At 34.9% G+C, this 12,811-nt stretch overlaps 1 protein-coding gene across 1 annotated transcript in view; it reads left to right on the forward strand.

Moving 5' to 3' along the window:
• The window catches only part of TNS1_4 (Tensin 1), a 116,973-nt gene that overhangs the window by 53,053 nt on the left and 51,109 nt on the right, over positions 1 to 12,811 (forward strand). Inside the window, exon 7 of the mRNA XM_051218130.1 lies at positions 854 to 1,942. Coding sequence (XP_051064570.1) covers positions 1,168 to 1,942 — 775 coding nt within the window. The 5' untranslated portion in view covers positions 854 to 1,167. The remainder of the gene's footprint in view (positions 1 to 853; positions 1,943 to 12,811) is intronic.

Raw genomic sequence — 12,811 nt, forward strand, 5'->3', positions numbered from 1 at the left:
TAATGTAAAGTCCTAACACTAAACTATTAATACTGACGAAAATTGTTAGAATAAGTTTCTGTTTTTTGTTGTTGTTGTTGTACAGAAAACAGATGAATGACACCTTTTGTATAAGTGTACGTGCATGCATGTATGCATGTATGTGTGCGTGTGTGTTTGTGCGGGGGGTGCTAATCATTTTACCACTATTTAAAAGTACATTGTACTCTTTATATTTGTTCTATTAGTTACCTAATGATACTGAATAAAACTCACATGACTACTAAGTAATAGAAGAGATTTTTGAAAAAAAAATTTCGGGACAAACATACAAATAGAATTTTAACTCTAATAACCAATTAGAATTATGATTGTGTGTGTGTGTGTGTATTTGTGAAGACCCGAAAACACAAAAAACAACAACAACCAAAAAACATACAACTATGAGTTCAAGATTATCAATACCAATAAGCTGAAGTTTATGAAATATATAGATCATTCTAGACCTATAATATCATCTGATGATCATAGATACTAAATTCTTTTGTGTGTGTGTGTGTTTGTGTTTGTATGTGTATACATAGTGCAGTTAGATAGATCTCTCTGTATGTGTGTGTGTGTATGTGTATGGTGTATGGTGTATATTGTATCTACGCCTATTCATTTGATCTTATTATTGAACCTAAATATATAATCACTTGATATAACAATGACATACATTAACTCTTCTTGGATTATCAAATACTACTTATTATAATAATAATAGAAATAGAATTCATTTCATTTCATCAACGTTTTAATAGTTAACCATTGTGGATTACGTAACAGATATCTATATATATCACTTCTTTCTAAATCTTTACTCTATTTACAGCATCCATTTGTACTACTGTACTACTACTAATACTACTAATACTACTACTACTACTACTACTACTACTACTACTACTACTACTACTACTACTACTACTACTACTACCACCAATACTACTAATACTACTGTAAACATTACAATTAGTAACTATACCAATGTATGTAGATGTAAAGAAGTATAGATATGTATTACTGATCATGTACATCACAATAATAATGATAATAATGATGAATTCTTTTATTCAGAATGAATGACAAGTATTAGTATTATTACTATTGAATGAATAATTAAATATACATCTATATATATAGTGAATGGCTAGTCAAGCAAGTAGAATGGAAAGTAAATTATATACAAGTCATTTAATGAATTCATCAACAACTCCAACTATTACAACTAAATCTACATTACCTATTATTGATCAAGATGGATATACAAGAAGTTATTTTAAAGAACCTATTCCATCATCATCATCATCATCATTATTATTCTCATCAACACCATTGTTCACTTCAACTCATCCTAGAATTGTATCATCAAAAGATATTGGAAATAATAATAATATAAATGATAATACTATTGAAACATACACTAAACGTACTATTCATAATAATGAATTAGGATCTAGATTATCACCAATAATAACAAATAGACAATCAAATGAATTCATGATGAAATCTACGGAACCATCATCACCAATAGTGGATTATTTATTATATGATGCACCAGCATGGATGAGACAATCTAAAATAAAAAATCATAAAGTAATTAGTAGTGTGAATAGTAGTTCAACAATATCTTCTAATATTATAACAACAACAGCGGCAGCAGCCGCAGCGAGAACACCAGTAGTGACAACAATATCACCATCATCTAATATAACGCATATTGTAAATGATACAAAACCTAATACAGATAATATTACAATTATACATAAGGAGAATGTAAAGAATATGAATTCTGGTAGTCGAATAACAATACAATCCGATTTAAGTAATAATAATAATAATGATCATTTTATACGATCATCAAGTCCTCGATCGAATGGATCATTTCGATTTGTAAAATCTGGATCACGTAAATTTCCAGGTAAGGTAAATAATAGTACACATTCTTGTTAAGTTTTGGATTGAGATCATGAATTGATCGATGTTAGATCACTATTGAGAAGCTGAGATTACTGGAAGTTGGTTTTGTTCTAGTATGAGACTCCTCAGCAGTACGCATTCACTATCAAATGTGAAAATACTACAACCTCTACAAATCCTCATTCTAATAATAATCATGTGCTTACTAATCACTAGGTTCAAGATGGATTTCTTAAAGTACTAGTGAGAAGTCATGACCAGTAGAGTTTAGTTTGTGCCGGGTAGAGACAGTTATTTACCTCAGACAATCGATAAGAGGTTGCGCAAGATTATGGATCGATTGAAGTTAGAAATTAACACGGTTGGATACCGGTTCAGTGGATAAGAGGTTAAGTCTTCGCCTGTTAGACCGAAGGTCTTAATTTTGAATCATGGATGTACACTTCTAAGGAGTCCCATACTAGGACGAAACGGTCGCCTAGTGCTTCCAAGTTTTCAGTGATGGCATAACTTAGATCGACTCGTGAATTCAACCTTAAAACATACATTTAATCGTAATGTTGATCAAAGGCAAACTTATTTTTCCACTTAGAGAGTGAACATTTTAGTTAAATGTTATTCTTATTAATATGTATTACCCACCATTAAGGTTTCTGCATTGAAAGTTTATGGTATCTTTTTCTCATGGGAATACATTACAGTCACTGTATATTAGGTGAGTTATTGAATATTGTAGTTGGTTAGATATTAGAAACACATTGTTAAAATATGTGAATAGTTACGATGGCAAATAGTTCAGTGATTTAGTCAGTGCTTTGAATTTCTAACGATTTAACTACATTCTCACCACTACCCCGTTTTTGTATCACTAATGTGTTGATTAGTATGCGTAAGATGGTGTAGACGATTTGTGATTAAGGTTGGATGGTTTCATTGAAGTTTAGTTCAATGAGCTGCGTTGTTTGTTTGGTTGTGAATCTTTCGATGTTCAAAAGAATCAAGAAGACTTCATGAATGCTTCATCTCAGTGAAAAAAACTCCCTGCTCATTCTTTATTATGTAAGGAAACAAGAGATAACTACAGTAGAATTTATGGATTGAATATATTTGTCTATGGAAGTAGATATCATGGTAACGGTATAGTGAATGAACACTTAGGTGGGAGAAACTAGATTATTGTCTCATGCATTATCACACAGTAATTTAGTAAAATGTGAAAATCTTACATTAAATACATCTACTTCGATGTTGTTTTTACAAGCTTCGCCGTCCCTTCATTCCTGTTGTTATCTCGATTGTTTTCAGTTTTCCTCATCTCTTCTCTTCATTTTAATCTTCTCAACTTTCTGCTCGTAGATATTTGACTTCCGATCGATGTTACATACTACTTATATCTGCAAATATAAGTAGCATACAACATAGTGGGACCGTTTGTCAACATTTGAAAATAAATATGAATGTCAACTAGTCACTGTTTAAAAACTTGTGTTTACTTTTCTTAACATATTTATAATTATAACTTCTCAACAGAGCACACAGTATTGAACTATGGCCACATTCCCGATGGATCGATATAATTCGATTTTCGTGGCATACAGGTTTTCACACCGAGTCACCAATACTTGGAACCTGCTGCCCGAAGCAGTGGTGTCCGCACCTTCAATTGACTCTTTCAAGAGAAAACTGGACATTCACAGAAGTATACTAGAAAAGGAATAACATAGGCCGTATGCCTTCTGTCCTTACTACACAAATCTGAAATCTGAATCTGAAATCTAATTCACACTAGTTTATGCCCAAATATTTTTTTGAACTGTATCCAGTGAAGCGAGTATTATTGTGGTGTGTTAGTACTGTGCACGTAGAGGATTCGTACTAGTAAGCCCTTACAGAGTATACGACGTCTATATCAAGTCGATAAACCTTTCTTAATAAGAAATTGGACAATGTAGACTTAAGCACATTGGTAAGTATGAGATTTGGACGAATACACACTATTAGTTAAGATTTGAATTCTTTTTCTGAAGAGACATAAATACACTATGGGTTGAAAATTTGAAAAACTTTCTAAGCAAAACAGTGGTCTTGAGGTCCATCGTTTGAGCGCGAGACCGAAAGTCCCGGGTTCGAGTCTCATGTGAGGGATTATGGATATGCACTGCTGGGGAGTCCCATACTACGAGGTAGATATATTAGTATATGGGATTTGCAGAATTTACAGACTTTGAACAATTCAAATCACCGGACTATCTTAGCTAAACCAACATTCGAAATCTAAAGGGAATGCGTAGCTGTTTCACCATAGTATCGGACTCCTCAGCGACACGAATCTACGATCTTGCACGTAGGACTTGAACCCACGACCTCTGGACTCGCGCGCAAACGCTTAAAATTTAGTCTACTGAGCCGGCATCAAATAATGTTTATGTTTACCTTCATTCAATTCATGATATCTCACAACCCACATCGATCGCCTGCGATGGATAACCATCTGACACCCGACACGACTCGAACTTCAACTTTATAAATGTGTTGTACTGATAATTTTTGCTTGGCTAATCAATAAAAAGCTCTTTACTCACTCTCGGTTTCCTAATTCAAGTGTATGCTTTTGACAAACATATAGCAAGTGTATATGTTAGTAGAAGCCTCAAACAATAGCTAAACACAACGCTTACATTGTGAATTTAAACACTGTTATGTTGCCCTAATGTTATTTGACAAATCAGATTTAAATCATGAACTGACTATAGTTATGAAATTAGGAAGGGCTTTAAAGATATTCCGTTGTAGAATTGGATTTCTCAGTGGTAGTGTGCATCCACAATTCCATTAGATTCTGAACCCAAAACCTCCAAGTCTTTCAACTAAACTTTAACTTTAAGGTTACGGAGTTAGAACCCAATGGTTTATAATTACAAGTTCAGGGAATTTACTATATCGCTTAACGATTTTTCAATGCCACTAGTAGGTGACCACTTCACATTTGAAATTGTTAAGCTCGATTGATCATAATTACTCACCAGAACTCCGTAAGTTACCTTTCGAAACAGGTCACTAATGAACATATAGTTACTACCGATTTACGGGTTCGATCCCCAATAGAGTTGTAGATGGAAAGTGTTGAGACGTCCATACCAAAGCGAAACATCTGCCTGGTTCTTCACAGTCATCAATGGTTGCTTGATTAAGGTTAATCCGTAATGTAAATTTTAAAAATTGAAAATCTCCACAAACTCCGTACGCTAGTGACAAACAATCTTTACTCATTGATGCACGTCCACAAGACCATATTAGAATCGACTACGGAATTTTCAACTCTTGTGACGTGTAACATATCTTCACATTATCTACTTATAATTCAGTTGGTTGATGTCACCTACAAACCTTCTTAATGAAACCTTTGGAAATCGAATGTCGTAATTATTCACTGGCATAATACTTATTTATTTATTTTAACACATAAACATTGGTACAGTGAGGCACCAAATAGATATGCGTCACACAAATTATTCAATATATGTGAGGGCTGCGATACTTCCTGGTTGCCCAAACCGAAGCAGGTGATTTTCTTAGGTGGGGGGAAGCACACCCAGAGCCTTCGACCTAAAGGTCCGATCTACAACGTAGTGGAGCAAAGTAAGGAGATGCAGTCCCATGGTAACCGGTGACCAACGATTGATTCATAAACTATTTGTTCCCTCAGGGTACTGGAGTCCATGTCCACCATTGGTTTGGAATGAGGGTATTCCAACTCTCATAGGTGAACTCTCCGTGGCTGTCTATCCGGTTAAATTGCCGGACATTCGTTTTTGTTCTCTCAATTTCGTAAACAACACTCGTGGTGTGAGAAAGGAGTGAGTGGGACTTTCCTTGGAGTGGTTGTATGCACGTGGTCATGTGAGAGCATTTCGAGAGGAAGAGTTGACTCTCCTCACTCTCGGCTGTACCACGATTTTGGGTGTGATCCTTGAGCAGGGATCATGCTAATCTTCTCTGTATTGCTCCAATTTTAGTAAATGTACCACCTAAGTGAGTTAGTGTTTGTGAATAGAGATTCCAGTAGGTTCAGCAATATACAACAGACGAAATCGTAAACCATGGAATTCTTGATCACCCTCGCCTGTTCTTTACTCAACGATGGTGGATCATGTTACGCTATGCGATGACGGACTTCCCGAATTATACACCCTATATAATCGGCTCCACAGGAATATTTGAACTGATAAATACATATGGATGTGGTGAATTTAAGCACTTTGTCTTTATTGACGGTTCTCATTATCGAGCAGTTATCGAAAACCGTATTCAGTTTGGCTGCGGTAAATGTTTTCTGCACTACATTTCTTGACCTTTGAGTTACAATTTCCTCAGTAGTGTCATTCGGGAATTGCAATTTCAAGAACGGTACTTTCTCCAAAGTGGTAGACATATTCGATTTTCTTTTCATTTCATTTATATGGTCCTTGATAAATTTCACTGGATATCTATTTTAACAGTTGAGATCATGAGTCACTTGAAGCTAGACCACCATGGAAAACCTGGGAGCACTGGATGGCCGTTTCTTCCTATTGCGAGATTCGAACCCAGGACCTATCAGTCTCGCGCCAGGCGCTTAACCAACCAGACCACTGAGCCGGTATCCAACGGTGTTAATGTCTAACTTCAACTAATCCACGAAATTGAGCGACACATCCACCATTGTCATCAATGAGTTACTACCTCACAACAGACCCGGTTGAACTCCACTGGTCACTGCTTCTCACTAGAACTCCAGGATATATTTCTTGAAGCTAGTCACTAGTGAGCATATGTTGATTAGTATCAGAACGGGTTTTGTGGAGATTGTAGTAATTTCAACAGTTGAGATCATGAGTCAATTGAAGCTAGACATTATGAATATTATTCAATTCATCTAAAATGATTTCATCAGAATAAATCATTCTAGCATAATCGATAATTGATAGATGGATGAATATTATCAAATATATTTAGTGAATTATCCTTCATATGTTGCCTTTCTACTACCATGAAAGTCTCATCTATATAGTGGCAGTAAGATGTTAGATAGCTGAATGTATCTTTAACTGATTCATTTTCCGATCTTACAAGAAAAAAAATGTTTGTCAGGAGAGGATCCAACGGCTACACTTTCCATATATCTATGGTATTCATTGTCAAATCGGTAGTGGACATTCATCGTACATCTAAGAATTAACAGTTTATCACGGATGCAGGAATTAAGGTCTCTATGTACCTCTTTGTTAGTTCATTCCAAGTAGACTCCACTGTTTCCACCAGGGGGATGTTATTGAGTAACGACGATACATGAAGTTATTCTCGACTGACAGATTATTTATGTTATCAATGATGTTGCTTTATTATGATAGATTGAATTATACATAGCTAAAACAAATCGAAGGGGTTAGCTATCTTTATGTATTTCCGGTTGATCATATAGTTTTGGTGTTATCGTCCCTGTTCTTCTTTTTGTTTTTAAGTTAACCTCTCATGAAATTGACATTTATTGACGAGCACTCAAGTCGATATTCATTTATCCCAAGTAAAACAGTGGAGCCTATAATAACTGACTAACAGTAATTTTAAGAATTGGCTAAAAGTAGACATTAACACCGTTGAATGTCGGCCAGCTCAATGGTCTAGAGGTTAAACATTTGCGTGCGAGACCGATAGGTGGTGGGTTCGAATCTCACAATGAGGGATCATGGAAGCGTACTATTGAAGAGTCCCACAGTAGGACGAAACGGCCATTCAGTGTTTTCTGGTTTTCCATAGTATTCTAGCTTCAATTGACTTATGATCTCAACTCTTAAAATTTATTAAGTTGATTTTATTGGTAATCATATAAAACAAGGCGATTACATATGGTACCGATAGACCCCATCTAGTGTATACGAATTTTGATTTCAGTAAACATTTCGTAATTAATCCCAATTCAATAATCAATAACTTTAGGGGTTTCCGTTAATAATGTAATGTAGTTATACAAAATACAGTTTCCAATTATATATGAGAGCTAGTATTATTACTTAATTGGTTGTTTAAACTAACTTAGATGGGAATGTACATTCGAACCTGTTGATAACTAGTCGAATGGTAAATACTTTATATAATTCAATTACCATTCTTATGAACAATATCATGTGAATCTTTTAAATTCACATGGTGTTGATTTTACCTGTATCTTCCCATTATTGTTTAGGACTACAATTGATCAGTCTCACTCACTCTTATTGGTATATATGCATACTGTGCGTATTGTCTTAAGTCACGAGCATTATAAGCAAAGATGGATAGTAGCTAGTAGTGCAATCTAGTTTGACGTGCGTTTCATCCTATTTGATACTCATCAGCTGTATATACCTAGATCTCGGAATTGATGTTCACTCCGGGACTCATCAGCTAAGTGGATAACACGATGATGTTTTAAGCAAACGTTACTGGATTCAAGTAAACCCCAACAAATTTGAGATGCAAATACATCTAACTGACGAATCTCAAATAGGATGAAACATGTGTCCTGTATTCCACTATTAGCTACCATCCATCTTTACTTATGTTAATCTTTTGTTTAAATTTCACACCAAGTATATCAGTATATAGCTTTGTGTAATATTTGATAAGTAAACGGTCTCTTTTTTCTTCACTTACTCTTCAATATATCACTACTTATAGGGGTCATTTTACATATAGCACTTAGTTATTATGTTGTATTTCAGACCCCCCCCCGAAAAAACCAAGGTGATTACAAAATGAAGTTGATCCCATGATTGAACGGATTGTTGTTTTGTATATTTGACAGATTTATCACATATACTTATGTATGTCTTTTTGTTTTTATATTTAAAAAAAACGAATACCTGACATCACATCTTCGAAAAGAGATTCTCCATATGTATATATGTATATATAATGTACTTAAGAGAGAGAGAGAGAGAGAGAGTGAGTGAGTGAGTGAGTGAGTGAGTGAGTGAGTGAGTGAGTGAGTGAGTGAGTGAGTGAGTGAGAGAAAGACAAAAGGTACAGTCATATGAATTAGTATCTATGCTAATCAACAATCATTGACATTTGCCAAAACATTTAATAATATATAGTTGAATTATATCACATGATTTCATTGGCCTCATTTGGAAGAATTGATTCCATCTATCTATAGATCTATGCTGTACCAAAAAAAGAGAAAAGTTTAAAAGGTTATTTAGAGTATTATAAATTCTTGGCTAATGTTTCTTTGTACTATTCACTTATTGATGGAGGTTTATTCTCTGAGCTGGATGGTTTAGTCGTGGAGCTTTCATCGTTCTTCTAAACGACATCAGAAGAAGAACAATGAAAGCTCCACGATCATCACCTGAGCTATAAATCTTCTCTACCATCTGATTATTCACATGAATTATGTGAACCTCTGTATATGGATAGATTAGTTTTAATAGTTGAGATCATGAGTCCACCATGAAAAACCTGAAAGCATTGGACGACCGTTTCGTCCTATTGTGGGGCTCCTCAGGAGTGCACATCCACGATTCCGCCTCGTGAGATTCGAACTCAGGACCTATCAGTTTGATAGGTTAACTATTAAAATTACTATCATATCCAAAAAACCCCTTCTGAAGGATAGGTTAGTTGTTTTTTTAAGGAAAGGAAAGGTATTGTCATTAAATCCAAAACAATATATTACTCGCTATGTATTTTAATGTGTTCTGTTCTAATGTGATGATACGACTCTATAACACTTGAACTGATGGTCTCTCATTCTACTGACTTGGTTACATAAATGATACATTCAAGTTCATTTTCTACTAATATAATGTTTCTAAATTTTTTAATAGTTGAGATCATGAGTGAAGTGAATGAAGCTAGACCACCACGGAAAGCTTGGAAACACTGGACAGTCGTTTCATCCTGCTGTGGGACTCCTCATCAGTGGGCATCCAAGATCCCGCATTGTGAGGTTCAAACCCATGACCTATCAGTCTCGCGCGCAAATGGTTAACCTCTAGATCATTGAGCTGGCTGGCATCCAACCGTGTTAATGTCTAAATTCAACTAATCCACGAAATTGAGTGACACATCCACCATTGTCTTCAGTGAATTACTATCTCACAACAAGTCCGGTTGAAATCCACTGGTCACTGCTTCTCACTAAAACTCCAGGAAATACCAATTGACCATATGAGCGTATGCTGATTAGTATCAGAAGGGGTTTTGTGGATATTATAGTAATTTTAATAGCTGCTTCGTTGTAGTATATATCTCTTTATCAGTATGAATCCATAACTTTCAAGTCTTTAAGCGAATGTCTAACTATTAGAAACATTTAGTTATGATCTGAGTGTATACATTTCCAACTTCAGTCAGTTTATGATATAGGGCGACGATCGTTTTATGTCACTAAAGACAGTGTTTTCACCACAAATATATGTGAACACCACTAGTCAAGACTTCGCACTAGAACATCAGTTACTCAACTAGAAATTAATGGTTAACGGGATGATTATCAAATACATTTTACCATGGATAAGATAAAATTAACACCAAATAAAATCTAGCGAGTTGATTGGTAGTAAGTTAATATACAATAGTTGGAATATGACTGGCAGTGGAATCCAGAATACACGTTTCGTTCTAGTCTGAACATGTCAACTAGATATACCTGCATACAATAGAGTTGATGTTCACTCTATGACCTGAACAGGACAAAACTCTCATCCTAGATACCACTACTAACCATATTTTGTCTATCCTATATCAACTTATATCCTAATGGTTGTGTTATCAAGTCAATCTGTAACCAAAACTGATCGAATTGTAGTCAAAACTATCAAGAATACAATGATGTAAACTATTTCAAATGGAATATTAACGTTACATATGTAGAATTCTTTAAGAAATATTGATGTGAATAGAGTAATTCTAAAGTCCAAAGGTAATCAATTATCCATAGATTACGTAATAGTAACTATGAGAGATAATCTCGGTAAGTGTTGATAACATAATATGAGACTGTCATATGAAGTAGGTATTCAAATAAACGTTTCTATTAGAGAGTATACTATCTTAAATTGAGAAAAGAGATGGATATTGTCACGTTATTCAAATGAAGTCATTAATCTTATAATCAATTTCTTTGAATAATATACATCATTCTTCTTAAGTTTAACGAATCAAGTGGGTTTGTTGGTTAATCGAATGATTTTGCTGGTGCTATGTTAATACGGCTGCAAAACGTTGTCATTAAGAGTAGAAGATAATTGTAAGTTACTAGTATTTGATCACAGATGTCTTAGAAATACAGCTCACATCTGCTGGAATCACCGAGTAAGTAATAGTGAGGTTAGACATAGGGTATTAGGGAATGATGATGGTAAATCAGTTGATGAGGTTGTAAATCTTCATCGACTGAGATCGTTGGGCCACGTGCTATGTATGCCTGAACACCGATTACCACGACATACAACGCTGACTGGTATTAAGGATGGTTGAAAGAAAGTTAGGGGTGGCCAAACCAAAACGTTGCATCAGTCCATAAAGTCACTAACTTCTAGTCTGAGTCATGTTGGTGGTAGATGCAGACTACTTGGTTGAGGTCCGCGTGACTATCGTAACCGATGGTTAAAGACTCTTGGTGACATGGCTCAGAATCGATCACAATGGCGTCGGTGTATGCACTCTCTGTCTTCCCTAAAACCATGAGATTAAAATTGCTCCATATCTTTTTTTCTATCAACTAACTTTCTCTTTCTGTACTTTATCCTCAAATGCAATCTTTCTTTTATATACTACTACTATTGAATTAACTACTTCTATGAACTTGGTGTTCATCTTGTTGTGCTAATGAGGTATGGGAACTTGGACCGATGCATATATGTGCCTGGTCCTATGTTGTAGCTGACTGATTGACATACTACTTATATCTGTCAACATCAGTAGCACACACGTCATAGATTGTATAGTGTGTTGTGATGTTTTCAGAACATTGTAAATCCATTATTATTTCAAGAAGTATTTCATAGTGAACAAAGTTTTAGAATCTATTTAAGTAAATTATATTCATGGATTCACCAGTGATAGATGTTAAGATAAGCTATTGAATTACTAGGTAAAACTAGTGACCATCGGAGTTTAATCACGTTGGAACTGAGTTAACGAAAATTGAAAACTTGAACTAATCAATGGTCAGAATGTTGCTTTCTCCATATGAAATTCTTGAGGCTTATCTTGGATAGGGTTATGGATGACTACTGTTAAGTCACAAACTAGTACATGATATGCTCTGTATTCCTGTTTGATTTTCAATGATTCTTCAGTTAATTTCAGTCTGTATTGAAAATAATGCTGAGGTTAAAAATAGAGTACTAGATGTAGATGGTAAAACTGATGATGAGCTAATTACTCTTTATCAACTGAGTTGGTTCAAACATGCATTACATATACCTAGAAACCGTCCGCTTCGACAGGCGCTTTTGTCTGATACAACAGTAGATTAGAAGAAACATAGTAATAACCAAATGAAAACGGGTTATCAGTTAAGAAAACCGCTAACTATTGGGCTTATTCATGTTTATGGATGCAGAATAATTGGTTGGGGACCCCATAGATTCAGAACTAGTTACAATGGTGTAGATACATTGACGATTTTTCTTCCAAAGATCTCCAGTTTCAAAATTAATTTGCACTTTTATGTCCCAAAATCCGTGCATTTTGTATCATATTTTCTATGTTTAATCCTTTCTACTTTCACGGTATTTGTTTACATAGTTTCAATTCGTTGTTCTAATATGATGTTACGACTCAAAACCGATGAACATATGAATCCATGTTTTATTCGTACATTTATTTATTTATTTAT

The sequence above is a fragment of the Schistosoma haematobium genome, chromosome 7, assembly GCF_000699445.3.
Source record: "Schistosoma haematobium chromosome 7, whole genome shotgun sequence".
In the NCBI taxonomy this organism is placed as follows: Eukaryota; Metazoa; Platyhelminthes; class Trematoda; order Strigeidida; family Schistosomatidae; genus Schistosoma; species Schistosoma haematobium.